Consider the following 19,656-nt stretch of genomic DNA (forward strand, 5'->3'; position numbering starts at 1 on the left):
CTTACAGTCAAATATAACAAACGTCTGAAGCAATAAGAGAAACATACTAAATGTGCAGAGCGGGGGTACGCGAGGACTGGAATTGAGAACCGCTGTTCTAGACATGCCAAAAATTTGACGCTACAGCACAGCAGCTCTTCTTCTTGGTTTTCTCTGATGCACTAACTCTGCAGCAGCTCTTCTTCTTCGTCGTCTCGTCTGATGCGCTCACTCAACCAAGCGCTCTAACCATAACCTCGCCCCTCCCCACCCCCCAACCATTCACTTTTCTGTAGGCGGGAATTATTTGTAATGAAATTCTAATGAGCCGCTTTGTGATATCACAAAGCCCGGAAAACAAACGCTGTAGTCCAAACGAGCCGTTCGTTGTAGTTCTTGAAAAGGGATTTTTAAAAAACTAAATATCTCCCTTTGGAGTGGACTTTGAGATTTGTAACTTTCTAAATCTTTTTAATGCCCAAACATACACACTACACACTGACTAAAATTAAAAAAGTGAAAAAGCATAATAGGACCCCTTTAAGGTTACAACTGCACCTGTCTGAAACAAAAAGCAGACAGCAGAGATTGATTTATTAGATTCAAAGTGTTCAATATACTGTCATTATAAAAATAACTTTAATCATTTAGTTCTGACAAGTAAGTTTTTGCTCAAAACTAACCAAATTAAAAAATAATTTGTTTATAATCTCTACACAGGACAAACTTGGTGTTGTTTTCAAACAAAAGGAAATATATTGACTTCGGCTATCGGTCAAAATGAGTTAAAAAATACAAGCATATCAGATATCGGCAAAAACCCAATATCATGCATCCCTACTTAAAATGTTTAATGATTATAATGGGAATTCTATGAAAAAAACGTATACTAGGGTGCTAAAAATGCTTGGTTCACTGAAAACTCACTAAAAACTGGACATAAAGAGTGAAAAATGTTGTTTACCTGCAGGATCCAGATTTCACATTGAAGTCCCAAAGAATAACCAAATATGCTTACCATGCAACAGTGAATCATGCTTTCATTGTGGTCAGCACAAACCATGTTTACCTTTGTTGCAACTGAACCCGTGTTTACTGTAAACTGGAACATATTTTGTTGAACATTTGTTATTTTGTATTGTTTTTCAAGGATGGGGGCACGTCACGCAACCTGTCAGTGCTGGCATCTGCCTAGCTTCTACCTTGCGACAGATGAATTTGCATTGAAATACCGTAGAGTTTTTTTGGGCAATCATTGTTTGAGTAGGCAATCCTTGGCATTTTAGCATTGTTTTTTCCCTACCGTCCATGACCCTGTCTGAATAGAGCAGCGATCCATTTTTTTTCAGTTGCAACGGACCAGTTGCATAGAGCATTTGAACAGACATTCAACTTTAACAGTGTTGCTTGGCAAAACACCCATGACGCTGAACAATTGTGAACTTTGATGAGTCCTGTGTTTGAAAATCTCCTATTTGCTACTTAATCTCATTTTGAATAATGTCACAAGGCTTCCTGGAATGTGGCTATGCTACGAATGCAGAGCTGAACGACTGTGGACAATGAGCTGCAGCGTGCCAGCATTACTGCATGCCCTTACAGAGCAATAACAAGAGGAAGGCCCTGGATGCAATAAATTAATCCTGTGAAATCCCCAAGGGAGCCAGCCAGACATTGAAGATTAACAGAGTAAATATGTTTCTAAGACGGTGCATGCTTAACCGGTTCGGACAACTTTAACATTTATCGTAGGAATGAAAGATTCAGATCTTTTCAGTTATTTTGAAGTGAAGACTTGGGAAAGAGTAGTGAAACATTACCTTCTGTATGACACAGGGCTGTGAATTCCTGTGAATGGATGGCCACATTTGTCAGTCTGGACAAGTGCTGACAATTTGTTATGTATTGCATTTGGCAGTGATTCAGTCAGCTTTTACCTCACCATTCTCACATCCACCAGGAAAACACCAAATGTTCAACCCATTAGCTCAGAAGCAAAGGCATTTTACAACAAGCCGATGGCTCGAGGTTGTGGAGACCCTTTGGCTATTGTAACTGCAGATTTAAAAACAACGTCTTTATATTACCAATGCATCTGCCACATTATCTGAATCAGCGGTCCACATTCGTTTGACTAAAACTGCATCTTGGGTTGTGTTTAAACTTTTCCACTTGGAGGTTTTCCATTTTTGAATCTGGAAAAAATGGCTATTTTGGCAACAGACAACTTAACATCTGCAACCCTAACAGACACTTAACAAAACCTGTGGCTGACCTGTTAATTTCAGCATGTACTGGGAATCCTATCCACAGTGCCAGATGAAAACCTTCAGGATGTGATTGCAAAATATCCGAAGCTGAGCCTTCACTTTACCAGTTTCATACTCAAGCCTGTGGTGCTGATGAGCCTTTCACCAGCTTTCAGTACGATCAAGCTGCTATCTTTACAAGTTGCAGATGTTTCTTTGGCCTGCACAACATCAAAACTGATCAACGCAGGGTTCTTACTCTGGCTAGGGGTTATTTTTATTTGTATAGGATCTGGATTTGGATTTTTTAGCAGCTCCAATAAACAACTAGAAAACTGTACCTGCATCCACTCCATTTATTCATCCACTGGACGGGTGGATGGATGGTTGGAGTAGACTAAACATCCACGACCATTTCACATCACAGATAAAGAAAGCCCTGGCTGGCTGTAAATATTAATTGGTGAAAACCAGCTGCCGCTTTTCTAAAGCAATGTAAGTGGAAGGCAGCTGAATAAGATTTCTTCTGGCATAGGCATTTACTGACCACAAATGTGCAGTAAATGATAGGGTATGTCGAGCATGATTCAGCTTTTCATTTATTCGAGAAGCATCGAAGTCAGTGCCCAAAGAAATGTGAAAATCACAAAGGAGATCTCCGAAATATCTTGAATGTTTCTCATAGACCTCTCCTTGAAGTGGCAATTTGCCCCAAAATCTAAATTCTGTCATCATTTACTCACCCTCATGCCATTCCAAACCTTCTGTTGAACACAAAAGAAGGTATTTTGAAGAATGTGGTTAAATGGTAGCCACTGACTTCCATAGTATAGCAAAAAATACTATAGAAGTCAGTTGCTACTGTCAACTCTTTGGTTACAAACATTCTTCAAAATATCTTCTTAAGTGCTCAGCAGAAGAAAGAAACCCAGCGTTATGGTGAGTAAATAATGCTGTCATCATTTTCATTTTTGGATGAACTTTCCCTTTAAGTCTCCTGCTTTTTAAATTTTTCTCCTCAATCTCTTGACTGAGCCCAAATTGTCAGAGGTTTTAATATGAACTCAAACATTTCTTCCTAGACAAAACTATCTGACCAGTGCTATTAATTTTACAGCTATATGCTTAAACTGTCAACACTGTGTCGTGTTTCTAAAAGAACTCCATTAAGTTTAATGAGCATAAAAGAGCAACTTCTCACTAGTATGTTTGCCTGACACAGCGGTGTGAACAACAAAATCAAGTCAAATTTAAATATTTAAGTTACAGAGTGGGAGGCAAATGCGAAGACGGTCACTATCTTTACTTACTGTAACCGAACAAAACAACGAAAAATAAAAAAAGAGTTGGTAAGTAGTTCATAGAGACGTAAACCCAAACGTTCATGTTACATCGTTACAGTGAAGTAGCGCGCCGGTTGTGAAAAGGCCCTCGCCTCACTGTGAAAGAGTTCATCATTAAAGAGAAAAATAAGAAAAGACGTACTTTTGAAATGGTGAGCGGTGTGCTGAAGTCCCGTCCACCCACCAGACGAAAACCCCACGGCGAGGGACCGGTGAGAGTCACAGTGTGAGACATATTTGATTCAAACAGTATCCAAAGCAGAAAAACTGCGCTCTCCTCATTCACTCTTTAAATAAAACTAGTGCTGTCGAGTGAGGAGGAGCAACTCACAGCGCTGCAGGGGGAGGAACAGCGCCGCTATGACAACCATACACAACTCCACACCACACACAACTCATTCAAAACCATATGCAAATTAACATCATACACAATGAAACCTTTTTAGGACGAGAAAGATTTAAAACCCAAACAGCTCAACTGCTTTTAAGTGACGCTCTTAAAAATAAAGCACATGTGGTTCATTGAAGAACCATTTTATTCCACAAAAGGTTCTTTAGATTTTTGAAGTCTTCACATGAAAAAAAAAACAAAAAACATTTGGATTTTTTTAAAAGAAGTGTAGCTCCGCCCCTTTTCAGCGCTGAGCTCATTGTCTTCTGTCTTATGTTTTTATTTCCACAGCGTGAATGTCGTACGTATTTATGAATGGCATTTGTTTTAACATCCGCATCGAGCATTACAATGCTCATGATAACTTTCGTTAGCTCTTCAGTAAGTAAACGTCTCAGGTTACTTATGTAACCATGGTTCCCTGAGTAGGGAACGAGACACTACGTCCTCTAGGGGTCGCTATGGGGAAACCTAGAGGACGCAGTTCGAAGTTCCCATGAAAGGGAACGTCTCAGGTTACTTATGTAACCATGGTTCCCTGAGTAGGGAACGAGACACTACGTCCTCTAGGGGTCGCTATGGGGAAACCTAGAGGACGCAGTTCGAAGTTCCCATGAAAGGGAACCAACTTTACATTGTATTGGTTATTTATTTGATAGGGACAATGCATGTTAATGCACATTTGTAGTAGCCTAATACAAAATGTAAACAAGCCGGATTATAGCAACTTTGCTAATTTACATACACACAAAGACACAAACTCAAATACACATAGGCTACACTACATAAAAGACTAATACTCCAACACATATTTAAAATGTCTAAGTAAAATGTTTACACAACTGATTCGTCATAAGCCAATGTTTAAAATGATCTTTAAAGGTATGATAAGTAGAACATGTCTTATTGACTGCGGTAAGCTATTCCAATATTTACTCCCTATTACAGACAATACTTTCTGTCCAAAAGATGTTCGCTTGTATGGCACCTCACAGTCCCCTCTAATAATAGACCTATAGTACCAATACTACAATCTGTCCTTAGGTTTTATAAATTCATTTAACGGAGGGGGAGCAAGCCCATACCAGACCTTATAAATAAAACAAGCATATTTAAAAAAATGTCAATAGATTGTGTGTGTTTTTTTTAAATGTTACAGTGATAAAATGACAAGGGTTTTTATCTAACACTTTTATCGCCTTCTTATACAATGATTCTAGTGTCTTTAGGGTTGTGCCACTTATAAATGACCAACAAAAAACAATACTCAATATGTGAAAAGATCATTGAGTGTAAATACAACCTAGAAGCACCGACTGTCAAAAATGGCCTAATGTTTACAATATTAGACAACGTTTTCACGTGACTCTTTCAACGGAAGTTCAAAGACAAAATTAAAAAAATGGCTTCTCTAAGGTCTATAGGAGGAAAAAAGCATTATGTGTGCCATTGTTTTTTTCTTTTCTTTCTTTTTTTCCCCATTTTGTGTGGCATCATTTACACTTTGACTTGTTCACTGTACTCCAGACAATAATTGTAAATAAGACACATGAATGAATCACGGCATATTTATCCAACATGACCAACCTAACTTGAGACAAAAAAAAAAAAAGTCTCATTAGTTTGGTCACGCTGCAATAAAACAGCCAACCCCCACATGCATAATCCTCACCTTTCTCAATAGTTTCATCTTTGCAAACATCAGTCAAACCATAAGGTTAAAGTCGACGCTGTTCGTTTCCATCTTCCTTGACCTCAGCTCTCCAGAACATTGTTTTTCCAAACAACTATCCAATTGGCGGAAAGTCAAAATGAATAATTTGCTTTACAGTATGAGATTTGGAATGCTAATATAGATTTCATAACCAATTCATGAAGGCAATGAACATACTGGAGAAAATTAGACTGTTTAATTCATGTCGTTAGCATAATGCTATATGGAATATTAGTAGCAGATGTATTTGCAGATGACGCTAGTGTAATCATGTCCAACTTCTGAGTACAGTAGGCCTATATGTGCTTTAACACACGGAGGGAGAGCCGGGTGGAATAGAAAAAAAATCAAATGTAGGGGCTATTCAAAGGCTTTACATACAAGAAAAAATATAATATCTATTCTTTGAAGCTGAAGTAACTCATTTTGACTTTTCATGAAAAGCATAACCTTGTGTTTGACAGATGGTCCTGTTTAATACTTAATAGTGTTGTGTGTTAAAAAAAGGAGATGATGCAAGTCACATATGCAGAGCAAGTGATGAATACTCTACAACAAACAGCCTTGGGCTTTTCATTGGCTGATTCTGTGCTTCCTACCTCATTTCCACCTCATGCTCACTGCATGTGACACTGCCCTGGACTTGAGTGGACTGATTGCTGCTCCGTTTTGACTTATAATAGCCTTCAGAATGGAAGAAAGTAGGTACAAAGTGCAAGGAACCCTTGTGAAACAGAAGTGCACTTTAGCATACTATTAAAACGAATGCTTAATAAACTTTAAAAATATGGTAACACTTTAGTTTAGGAACCGATTCTCACTATTAACTAGTTGTTTATTAGCAAGCATATTACTAGCATATTGGCTTTTTATTAGTTCTTATAAAGCACATATTAATACACATTTGTAATGATGAAGTTGCAATTTATTACATTTAAAATATATTAACTTTAAATGTGTAAACATTCTGAACTGCTGAACTATCCACTGCAGCTTTCTTATTTTATTTATTTTATTTCATTGGCTTTTGAACAATGTTATGACCTTGGCCTCCTATAGCCCCACAACGGTTTACACGGTTTGACATCCAAGTAGGGTTCACACATGGGAGCTGATGGTCTGCGAGATGATGGCATGTAAAGTTCCTATGAATCATTGACAAACGCATACAAACATATGGAAAAGAGAGGAACCTGGCATGGGAAAAGAGGGTATCGGATCAAAGCTTTAAGATTAACCAGAACAGTCATACATGCTTACAAACCATGACTCCTTTGTCAGGTCCTGACAGAACAACAGGGCTGAATCTGCTCAGGACGCTTCAGAAGGCTTTGCTGATTTGGCTAGTTTGATTTGGTTTTCAGCAACAAATGAGAGTATAATTCTGCACCCTCACCTTTGAGATAACGTTTTCTTTTATCATTGACCATTTATGACTGCGCTTTAAAAAAGGTCAACATTAGATACACTTCAGAACATAACAAATATAGAGAAGTTTTGTAGCTTCTTACTAAACATTGCCGAAATCATAGGCATTAAAAACACTGTATTAATCATTACCACACAAATGATGTCATGCTTATTATTATTCCACTCCCAAGTGTTAAATGGATGTCACTTTACACAGACATTCAGCTTCACAATAGAGAGCTTATAAGTGTTCTAGCCGAGGGCAAAGTCGAGTCAACACAAGGCCAAGCTTGTTAATACATACAGTACTTAGTGAATTTCTACATCATTCTGTTTATATCTACTGTGGTGCAACAAAATTAACAACACTTCTTTCAAATTAACAATAGCTTTTTCACACACACCACCAAATAAATAAATAAACAGTTGCACTTTCTTCACTTTTATGTGAGTCAATATTTCTTTCAAGTTTTAAGTTTTTTCTTTTTTATGTTTTCAAGCTTTTATTTTGACAGGTTTCCGTCAAGTAAGTATATGCGCTGTCAGTTTTAGCGCTGCAGCGTCATTGAATGAAATGTCACAGTTTTGCGTTTTGTATTATGGTTGCGTTTTTCTTTCTTTTTTTTTTTTACAATTCTTGATACCACTTACCATAGCGGAAACTAAATCTAGGCTAACTAACATAAGTGCAATATAAAAAAGTCTTCAAGACAAGTAAACAGTCATTAATAAAAAAGTAAATCAAATGACTAACAATACAACAAATAAAATAAACAATGCTTTAAGTTTTCATGTAAGTCAATCTAACAGTATAGTATTCAGTTAATAGCCTACTAAATGTAAAAATAAAAAACTGCATAGTTTTCTCTGTATGAATTAAATATACATTTATTCTTATTAAAGCTACTAAAGTTATTCAGTCAAGAGCAGTGAGTGTTTTTTTCTTGTTTTGTTGCAATTATATTAGGCTGCTGTCATTTTAATACTGAATAAATATATTTAATAAATCTTTTTAATATCAAATACATCCCACACTAGACTGCATTTTTTATGACAGCCACATTACATAATCTGACTGATTTGGACGCAACTGAATGCGGCACGTGAATCGTTTTATCTTGATTATCCTGCTTACATAATTGTTGGAAGACAAAATAGCTGAAGCTAAAATACAATGAATCGCACAGCCCTAGGTTAAGCTGTATATTTGATATATAATTATACAGTATCACACTAATAAAAAAATTAACTCAAATGAATATGTCTGTTTCATGTTAACTCATTTGCCAAGCAGCCGCATAATAAGCAGGACACATAAACTCCATCTCAATCCCCCTCTTGAGATTTGTTTTGTGGAGCTATTGCAACATCTCAATAAGTCAACAGATGAAGGTCATAAAATGTACAGTAAAAGAAGCCTTTGATTTGTATACTGTTGTACACAGACTATAAAGTGATCCATCTTCCTTACTAAGGCCATTGTGTGGCCCAAGTCAGGGATTTTGTTTGCTTTCTGGCTTTTATGTTGTGTTCATTGGCCTCTGCTTTGGTTTGTTTGGCCAGGAATAAGCTTGAGGCATCTTGTTAGAGCAATGCCTTGTGCTACTTTAAGAGTTAAGAGAAACGCAAACATGACGTCTCGTTATAAGGTTGTATTAATGTAGTACCACATGTACGCCCTCAGTCCTGCACTGACCATCCAGTGCAATATTGCACAGGGAAATCTAAACTAAATGCACACCTAAACAAGTGGGTCTCAGAGATTTTTCCTGTCCAAGTGGGCATTTTTCTATTTTTTTTTTATTTTTTTATTATTTATTTATTTTTGGGCAAGGATAAATTGCAAACCTGACTTACCCCCAGTTTCACAGACAAGGCTTAAGTCTAATCCCAGACTAAAATCTAAGTCTGAGCTGTTTCAACTGAATGAAACTTGCTCTGACTGATCTTAAAATATATCAGTGCCTTTATTTTGTCTCAAAATGCACACCAGTAATGTTTTTTCTAAGGCACGTTTATAAAAATGACTTAAATGTCCTAATTGAACTATGGCCTAATCCTGGGTTAGTCTAAGCCCTGTCTGTGAAACCAGGCCTTAATGCTGAAATCTGACAATGTGAAACTATCACTAATATTCAAGGCTAGTATGGGCCATATAATTAAAAAGGTTTCTTCTTATTAAATTTTCTTTTGTTTAATACTTTTGTGGTTTGCTACTTTAAAACATTGCTCTTTTTTCCCTCAGGATATGAGGGGGCTGATGAACCATAGCAATTTATTATTATTATTATTGGGTTATATATTTATATATAATTATATAAATACACATATACATGATTACAAAACATGTTGTTTTTAACAGCTGCAAAGTTCTTGCTTTCAGTTTTGTACTTTTGGATATTGTTTCCACATACATTTCAATATCAGTTTTAGGTTGTTCAAACATTAGCATTTTTTCACTCCATTGAACTTTATGAATATAACAATGAGCAATTCCTACATTTAAATAAAATAAAAACAGTTCTCACTGTCTTCCAGGTGATGTACTGTATCTCCAGTCGCTTCTCCCCACACTTCTGTAGCTCACGTGTCCTGAGCTCAACTTTTATGTCATTTCAGACACGCCATTGAGAATGAATTATAATCATTTGAGTTGCCTTTGTGCTCATTACATCTGAGAATACTGAACTTTAATACTTCAAATTTTGACTTTTCCGGCAGAGTAATTTCATTGCTCACTAAAAATGAGATAAATGTTTGTGCTGTTCCATGCAAAGAGGATTAGATGTTCTGCTCTACTTATGGGTTTGAAACAGTTCCACGTCAGAGAGAAATTATAAGATTTATTGTTTATAGCATGCTAGGACTGGGTAGATCTGTACAGCACATGGAGTTTGGGCTTAAATGATCAACTTTGTATAAGAATGCATTTCACTCTAGCTGCCCTTCTGAAGAGCTTCAGCGTTTGCACACTGACTCCTGATGACTTGAACACATGCAGGAAGTCTTTTTTTCACATTGTGCAGGGCATGAGTCACGTGTTACGACTCGGCTTTGCCTCTGAACCTAGATTGCATTCTCTTCATATGTTGACAGCACAAAAAAAATGCATAATTGGGCCAAAACATAGTGGTGTACAACAGCATTAAACAAACTATTTTGATGTAAATAGACATAAAAGCCTGCGCAGTGACTTGAATTGACGAATTCATCTTTTTAAAAATGATTTCTTGTTAAGCACTAAGGAAGCATGTTTGATTATCCTTGTGAAGATTCAACTGTGTGTATTTAGGATGCATCCAATGCTAGTTCTGCAATTAGCTTTAGCAAAGCAAAGTAGTCTGACATTTCCTCCACATAGAGTTCATCACTTAAAGGGACAGTTCACCCCAAAAATGAAAATTCTGTCATTTACTCACCCTCAAGTTGTTCCAAACCTGAGTTTCTTTCGTCTGTTGAATACAAAAGAAGAAATTTTGAAAAATGTTGACGGTAGACATTGACTTCCATAGTATCTGAAAAAAATACTATGGAAGTCAATGGCTACCGTCAACAGAAAAGAAAATGCTTTGAAGAATGTTGGTAACCAAACAGATGATGGTAGCCATGGACTTCTACAGTATTTTTTTCATGCTATGAAAGTCAATGGCTGCAAGCAATTCAGTGGTTACCAACATTCTTCAAAATATCTTTGTTACATGTTCCCGTCTTGTGTTTTATTGACTCTTATTTTGCTCCTGTGTTCTGTCTTCCTCTATTTAGTGCCTGTTTTCCCCCTGTTCCCTGTGCTGTCTGCTTTGCTCCCTCATCTGTTTCTATGGCAATCTATTAGCTCCACCCCCTTGTTAGTCTTGTTACCCTGTGTATTTATACCCCTGTGTTTCAGTCTGTTTGTTGGTCATTGTTTTACTTAATGTAAACTGTTGCGTGTTTTTTTTTTTGCTTTGTCTGGATTTCTCTGCCTTGTTTTTGACTCTTTTGATTATTTTTGTTAATAAATTGTGCTGCATTTAGATCCTCACCTGTTCCTTGCCTCAAGTGTGACAATCTTCTTTTGTGTTCAGCAGAAGAAATAAACTCATGCAGGTTTGGTGAATAAATGACCACACAAAATTAAATTTTTAGGTGAACTGTTTCTGTAAGATGTTGGAAATGATGTAGGCTCTGAAAATAATGTCAGCAATAACAGAATTCCTCTGTGATGCATGTATATGCATTGTTAGACAAATGAAATGGATTAAAATAGATGAAGGTTTTCTATTAAATGTGTAGGTAAATTAGGATCCAAATTGTGTATCTAGAATGTCTCTAGAAATCTTGCACTTTGAGATCTCTGTGTTTGGCTGACTGTGGCCAGACTGAAGGAAACGGAATTCTTTATCAGTCATTTTGTCTGTTCAACAGTCCGTGACCTTACGGCCCCACGCTTGTGCACGACTAACAAGCCATAAACCCCAGAGTACTGCATTCGTCTGGAAGCATTTGAAACCTGAGTTTCTTTCGTCTGTTGAATACAAAAGAAGAAATTTTGAAAAATGTTGACGGTAGACATTGACTTCCATAGTATCTGAAAAAAATACTATGGAAGTCAATGGCTACCGTCAACAGAAAAGAAAATGCTTTGAAGAATGTTGGTAACCAAACAGATGATGGTAGCCATGGACTTCTACAGTATTTTTTTCATGCTATGAAAGTCAATGGCTGCAAGCAATTCAGTGGTTACCAACATTCTTCAAAATATCTTTGTTACATGTTCCCGTCTTGTGTTTTATTGACTCTTATTTTGCTCCTGTGTTCTGTCTTCCTCTATTTAGTGCCTGTTTTCCCCCTGTTCCCTGTGCTGTCTGCTTTGCTCCCTCATCTGTTTCTATGGCAATCTATTAGCTCCACCCCCTTGTTAGTCTTGTTACCCTGTGTATTTATACCCCTGTGTTTCAGTCTGTTTGTTGGTCATTGTTTTACTTAATGTAAACTGTTGCGTGTTTTTTTTTTTGCTTTGTCTGGATTTCTCTGCCTTGTTTTTGACTCTTTTGATTATTTTTGTTAATAAATTGTGCTGCATTTAGATCCTCACCTGTTCCTTGCCTCAAGTGTGACAATCTTCTTTTGTGTTCAGCAGAAGAAATAAACTCATGCAGGTTTGGTGAATAAATGACCACACAAAATTAAATTTTTAGGTGAACTGTTTCTGTAAGATGTTGGAAATGATGTAGGCTCTGAAAATAATGTCAGCAATAACAGAATTCCTCTGTGATGCATGTATATGCATTGTTAGACAAATGAAATGGATTAAAATAGATGAAGGTTTTCTATTAAATGTGTAGGTAAATTAGGATCCAAATTGTGTATCTAGAATGTCTCTAGAAATCTTGCACTTTGAGATCTCTGTGTTTGGCTGACTGTGGCCAGACTGAAGGAAACGGAATTCTTTATCAGTCATTTTGTCTGTTCAACAGTCCGTGACCTTACGGCCCCACGCTTGTGCACGACTAACAAGCCATAAACCCCAGAGTACTGCATTCGTCTGGAAGCATTTGTACATCTGGAAAAACTTTACTCTAGACAAATGAATGCACAGACAAGATGGTGATTGTCCAGCAATTCACCGCAGTATGTGGCTCCCACGGAAACTCATGTCCGACATAACATGTTCTACTATCCATTATTGTGATAACTCAATCCCAACATTTCGAAAATAATTTTAAACCTACACATAAAAAAATATAATGCAGAAGTGTCATCTCTCAATGTTCAAAATCTTCACTTATAAAATGATCTAGAATTGATGACTTGTTTTAAAAAAGATAACATAAAAAAGAACAACAAACAACATCCACAAAAATTACAATAATAAACATTTAAACCTATCTGGAACTTACATAGAAACCATAAAACAGCAGGGTTGGGAAGGTTACTTTTAAAAATATATTTCATTACAGATTACAAAACATGTGCTTTAAAAGTCATTTGTAGCGTATTTCGTTAGATTACACAAGATTTGTAACTTAATTTATATACTTTAGAATACTATGGAATACTAATAAGGTATGCAACGCAAACTGCCCTCTACAGAGAAATGGCAACCACCAAACATAGGACTTGATTTTCCTCTTTATAATATTTTTAACATCAACAGTTTTCCACAATATTTGAGAAAAAGAAAAAAAATGCAGACAATCTTCTGAGGGGCAGTACTAAATGAAAAAAAAAAAATATATATATATATAATCTTTAAACAAAATAAGAAAAATGTACACGTCACCCTGTTCAAAAGTTTACACCCCCGCTCTTCATGCATGCTTAATTTTGTTTCTTTCTTGACCATCAGTAAATGCTTTCACCTTTTGTAATAGTCGTGTATGAGTCCCTCAATTGTCCTCAGTGTGAAAAGATGGATGTCAAAATCATACAGTCATTGTTGGAAAGGTGTTGAATATGCAGAAGGTGTTGGAAAACCTGAGAACGTACAGGACCTGGAGGATTTTTCCGAGGAACAGCGGGCAGTTTAACTGCTCAGGACAAACAAGAGTCAACTATCACAAAATATAAAAAAAGGTCATGGATCATCCAGGTAATGACAGAAAGTTAACATTCAAGGGTATGTACATTTTTGGAATGGGGCAATTATTATAAATTCAGTTATTTTGTCTTGTGGCATGTATGAAATAGCCTATTCAGGACTACTAAATAAAAATAATATGCATTTTTTTATGATCCCTCTTATTTTGTTAAAATTATTCAAATTTAACATATTCTGCAAGGGGTATGAAACTCATGAGCAGAATTGTAAGATGCTTTTGCAGAGTGCCAGAGTCAGAGAATCACTAATTGCTGTTTACATGAATTGTCTGTTTCAATTTACATTAATGTTTAAATGAAATAAATGAAATTAACATTCAAAGTAATCACTTTGGTAATCTAAAATACTTTTTGGATGTAAATGTAATTTGATTAGCACCCATTTATATTTAACTGTAACGAAACAGTTACTCATATTTTGTATTTTAAATACACAAGTTACATGTACTCCGTGACTCCCCAACCCTGTGAAACAGTAGACTGCCAACAATAGGTTTACATTGCTGTATTTTTTACTCCTAAATATTTTTTTTTAAATACTATACATAAAGCCTATTTCTAAATAATGGGAAATTCTTAAATGTAAGCTTTCTGTTAGTGGATATGTTTTCATGTGACTTTTAACTTCCAAATGCTCTAGTCAGGGCAAAAAATAAATAAAAAATACCACTTTTGTCAGAAAACAGCTCATCACTTAATGAACTGACAGCCTATCTTCAACATACAGGTGCATCTCAATAAATTAGAATGTTGTGGAAAACAGATGAGATGAGCTGAAGGCCACTGTCAAAGAAACCTGGGCTTCCATACCACCTCAGCAGTGCCACAAACTGATCACCTCCATGCCACGCCGAATTGAGGCAGTGGATATCATGCCACTTAAATGTGAACCAAAATCATCACAATTAAAAGAACCAAAGACTTAAACTACTTCAGTCTGTGTGCATTGAATTTATTTAATACACAAGTTTCACAATTTGAGTTGAATTACTGAAATAAATGAACTTTTCCATGACATTCTAATTTATTGAGATGCACCTGTATCTGCTATTAAACATTTGTACAGACCAGATCAAGACATTTGAATTGATCAATTTTTGGAGTTTGCACCGAAAAAAATACCTGTTTTATAAGAAATGTTATGGTCAATTTTCCAACAGGAACTGTTGAGTTCAGTTTATGGCACTCAGTCATTTCTGTGGTATCAGCAAACAGCAGCCTAATTGACTTGTGGATGGACTCAGTGTTGTCTATGTGCCGCATGACATCTAGTGGACATCTGGTTATGTGAACTAATCAAAAATAAACCAGCCCTTATTAATCTTATCCCTTTTATATTCAAACAGCAATAAGAGATGAGCAGATTAACCACAGGTGTTACTCATATGGACATATTCCTGGACAGACCGAGCAACCAGAAAGTGTCCAAATGTATTTGATATATTGTTTCACTCTTATTTTTTTTACTTATTTAGTTTTTTTTGGTTAAAACTGACTGCCAACTCTAATATTTAACTTTTAGTTACAAAACATATGAAACTACAGTATATTGTGACTTTTCTTTGTCACACCTTTCAACCAACTTCATTTCTAGTTATAACATGTACATTTAGGGTTCTTACCTCATTTATTTTTGCTATATTAACACCAATTTTTTTTTAGTTTATTTCATTTTGTTTTATAAACTTCATCTCTAGACATTATGCATTTCGATATTAGACACAAACAGATGGATATACTGTATTATTTGTCAAAGTGTAGCTCTTTTCTCTGCAGGTTTGATGAAGGTAAATGTAAGACTTTTTAAGACTAAGTAAAGAAAATGTAAGGAATAAATTGAATGGAACACAATACATCAATATGGTCCTTAAAAGTCTTGTATTAGCAATGCTTCAAAGTTTGAAAATAATTCTTCCAAAATATCTCTATTACTACTTAATTAATTTTATAGAAGGAAAAAAAAAAAAGATGATGGCTTCAACACTTCTACTCCCAACCACTAAAAAATGGAAATATCTGTCAATGGCTTCGAAAAAAACAACAACAAAGAAGTTTTCATACCCCGCTGATAGATATCTGTTCTTGTTTTAAGCACAAACAACTACATTTTCAAGATTTCATATCTTCAATTTGCATCTCAAGAAGATTTTTTATTATTTGTATTGGATAACAAAACAATACTGAGGAAGATATTCTTTTTTTTTTTTTTTGCAGTGCATGCAACATTTAATGGCATGACTTTATGAATTTAAGACTTTCTGCACTGATTTAAGAACTTTTAAGGCCTTAATTGTGGAAGGGCGAAATAAAACATTTTAAGACCCGCAGAAACACTGCAAATTTTATTTTATTTTTTTGCAATTATGCTTATTACAACGAGAACACAGAAATGTGTTGTGTTATAAACCATCTCTTTATTCAAACATCAAAATTCAATAACCTACTGAATAAAAATGTCAAGAAAATTAGCAGAATTTGTGTACAGCGTCAAAATTCAATACAACTAAAGTAAATAACTGAAGTAAATAAGTTCTAACGACAACCTAATGAATATCGGTAAACAACAAGTATGAATAAAAAGTAAACGGTACAACAAGAAAGAAGATTCAAGAACTGATGAAGAACAGATGAAGTTCACAGCAAATTCCCATTTTTGGACCAGAACGTCACTTCCACTTCAGTATTCATTGTTCCTCTCCAATTGTCAAACTCTGTGTTGTTCTCAGTTTCAGAAACCTGTTCCAAAGAATCCGCTGGCTTAGTGTCTGCGAGGCCAACACAAATTCATTTCTTTATACTGCCAAAAAAATATGAGGAAGGCCCATAGATGTCATGTCACATTTACAAACTTGGAGCTATAAATAATAACGAATAATAATTAATTACACTCTAAAAAATGCTGGGTTGTTTCAACCCAACTTTGGGTCAAATATGGACTAACACAACCGTTGGGTTAATTTTTTACATTAAAATTTTAACCCAAAAGTTGGGTTAGTCCATATTTGACCCAATGTTGGTTTGAAATAACCCAGCATTTTTTTGAGTGTACATTTATATAGCACGTTGGTCACCACTCAAAGCACTTTACATTGAAAGAATCTCCTCAACCATCCAACTGCATGTGACGTCAACCACTAGAGGCCTTGATGATGGACAAAAGCCATTGGGAAATTGTGGCTATAGGACCCAAAAAGACTCACACATGGTGAGCTGCTGTACTTAAAACTCTGCTGTTAGCATATTTCTTCATATCACTTAGCCTTAATTTGCTAATTTGTTTTGTGATTTTGTGTTGTTGGATTAGCAGCGAGGGAAATGCTGTATGATATCATTAAGGGTGCAGTATTAAGATACAGCCACAAGGTGGTAATCAGACTCTTGCCAGTAAAAGTATACAAACACACTTAGGTTTCTTCAGATTTTCATGAGTGTATTTTGATGTATTTTGAATTGCTTTGTTGTGTTAATTGGTTAATTGTTGTTTCTGGGTTATGAGAGAGAGAGATAATATCTAATATCTCTGGCATTATCAGGCAGGATGTCAGCACAATCTTAACATTTTAGCGCATGTAAGATAATCATCACCTTGACTGAAGGAGGCAGAGATGCTCCACCTCTTCCTGTTTGCGAAATGCTCAGTAATGGACACATTATTCTACCTCTTCCATTTTGGCTGATGCAGTTTCAGTTGAAACTGCCAAATTACGCCAGCGTCCAAATACAGGAAGTGGAAACTAACTACAGCAGGGCCTTGATGCAGCCAGGAGTCCCTGCCTTTAACAGAGAAAGCATGCATTTATACAGGGAGAAGACCTATGCTGTTTTAATTACTGATTTATATTTATGCCAACATTATTATCAAGGCTGTCAGTGTCAGACTGATGACATAAGACTCAAAGAGTTCTCCACATTTGTGTTTGCCAGATTGCAGAACACAGTTAACGGATGCTGCCTGTGCAATTTTCAGGCATATCTGTGTTGTTTTGCTGGCTAAGCATCTCAGTGGAAGAGTTTAAATCAGCCTTTGTTTTCTTAAAGCTGTCATCAGCGATGATGGAAGAGAGTACAGATGGAGCCACTGATATAATGGAGGATGAAGAGAAGAGGGGTCAGCAAACTGTGACTATTGTGGGCAGATCTCCACTACCAGGAGATCTAAAATAGGTGAAAGCAAGGCGTGAAACAAAGAAAGACAAAGACTAGAGAAATATCTACCACTGGAAGTCTCCCTTGCATCAGTGAGCCTTGTGACTCTGATGCCGGCTCACCTTTTGTCCTTCCTTGCACCAATTTTGGAAGATATTAACCACTGCATTCCAGAAACACCCCACAAGGATTGCTATTTTTGAACCAGTCTAGCCATCACTATTTGACCCTTGTTAAGGTCACTCAGATCTTTCACTCGCCCAGTTTTCCTGCTTCCAACACTTGAAGTTCAAGAACTTGCTGCCTAATATATCCCACCCACTTGACTGGTGCCACTAGCTATGTTTTTATCACCCTGTTATTATGCGCATTTTGAAGTATTGCATCAGAAATGAGTGATGGAAAAAAAAAAATTCTCTTAATTCACCAAACAAATTTTATGCTTGCTTGAAGTGGTTTTGTGACATGACATGTGGCCAAGTATGGTGACCCATACTAGGAATTAGTGCTCTGCATTTAATCCATCCAAAGTGCACACACACAGCAGTGAACACACACACCATGAACACACACACACACCTGGGCAGCCATTTATGCCGCAGTGCCCAGGGAGCAGTTGGGGGTTCAGTGCCTTGCTCAAGGGTACCTCAGTCATGGTATTGAAGGTGGAAGAAAGTGCTGTACATTCCCTCCCCCCACCTACAATCCCTGCCGGTACAAGACTCGAACCCACAACCTTTGGGTTACGAGTCCGACTCTCTAACCATTAGGCCACGACTTCCCACAACTTTTGATAAAGAGTTAATGCGAATAATGGGAGATGGAAACACTTTTGCCCAATAAATTCTTCCATGCATATCAAAAAAGTCATGTGATATTGCAGGATAGGATGGGATAATTTGACTAACCAGCAGACCCATCTCTTTACACAGCATGTCAAGTTGCCAGATCCAGTTATTATGGACATCTTTTGACTTGTTTTGTCCACTTAATGTGGCTTTAAGTAGGTGATAAAGTGGTTAAGTTTAAGTTTCCGTTTAGAATTATCTTTATCTTATTTCCAAAACAAAATATTTAAACGTATTTATTTATTTATTTTGGAGGGAGGCTTGAATTTATTTGTTTTTGAAGCAATAACTGGCAACACTGCATCGCTGGCACTTAAGCTGACAATAAAAACACAAACAAAAAAAACAACAACATAGTTTTAGTAGTTCAACTTTCAATTAAGTCATTCTAACATTCATAAGGGCACTAGACAAAGTTCTTATCATATAGCAATGCATACTAATAAAAACTATTACAGTAATAAGTATTGTTGCATGAATAATAATAAAAAAAAATTATCCATTCCAACCTATACTAAAGTGTTAAAATAATTTAATGCAATAAATAAGGTCTAATTAATGCAATAAATAAGGTCATCCCCCCAAAGCAGAGAAAACTATTTCGCCTCTTTTAAAGTTTGTATTGTATATAATGTGTTGCATTTGTAGGTTTTATTATAGCACAGTTCTTAACACCCCAACCCAGACTTCACTCATTTTCAAACCCTAGTTATGGCCATGGATGAGGCCGACAAAGAATGTAACATTTGTGGACGATATTGAGAACTGGGCTAAGAAGGAGGAACCAGCACCAAAAAAAAAAAAAAAAAAAAACAAAAAAAAAAAACAAAAAAAAAATGGACACATCAAAGTATTATGTAAGATTCCAAACCTAAAACAAAAGTAACATAAAAAAGATGGTCAAGTACCTGACTAAAGAGAGTCTTTCTGAAGAGGTAAGTCATTCAGCACTTTGACTGTCAATTCAAATCCAATGACGAGAGATCCACTTGAAATA

General features: G+C 36.1%; 1 protein-coding gene across 1 annotated transcript in view; it reads right to left on the reverse strand.

Moving 5' to 3' along the window:
* The window catches only part of LOC107703091 (PDZ and LIM domain protein 4-like), a 49,473-nt gene extending 45,592 nt beyond the window's left edge, over positions 1 to 3,881 (reverse strand). Inside the window, exon 1 of the mRNA XM_016505613.1 lies at positions 3,714 to 3,881. Coding sequence (XP_016361099.1) covers positions 3,714 to 3,806 — 93 coding nt within the window. The 5' untranslated portion in view covers positions 3,807 to 3,881. The remainder of the gene's footprint in view (positions 1 to 3,713) is intronic.
* Between the last annotated feature and the right edge of the window lie 15,775 nt (positions 3,882 to 19,656).

Source organism: Sinocyclocheilus anshuiensis, unplaced genomic scaffold (assembly GCF_001515605.1).
Source record: "Sinocyclocheilus anshuiensis isolate Anshui unplaced genomic scaffold, SAMN03320099.WGS_v1.1 scaffold1063, whole genome shotgun sequence".
Taxonomy (NCBI): domain Eukaryota; kingdom Metazoa; phylum Chordata; class Actinopteri; order Cypriniformes; family Cyprinidae; genus Sinocyclocheilus; species Sinocyclocheilus anshuiensis.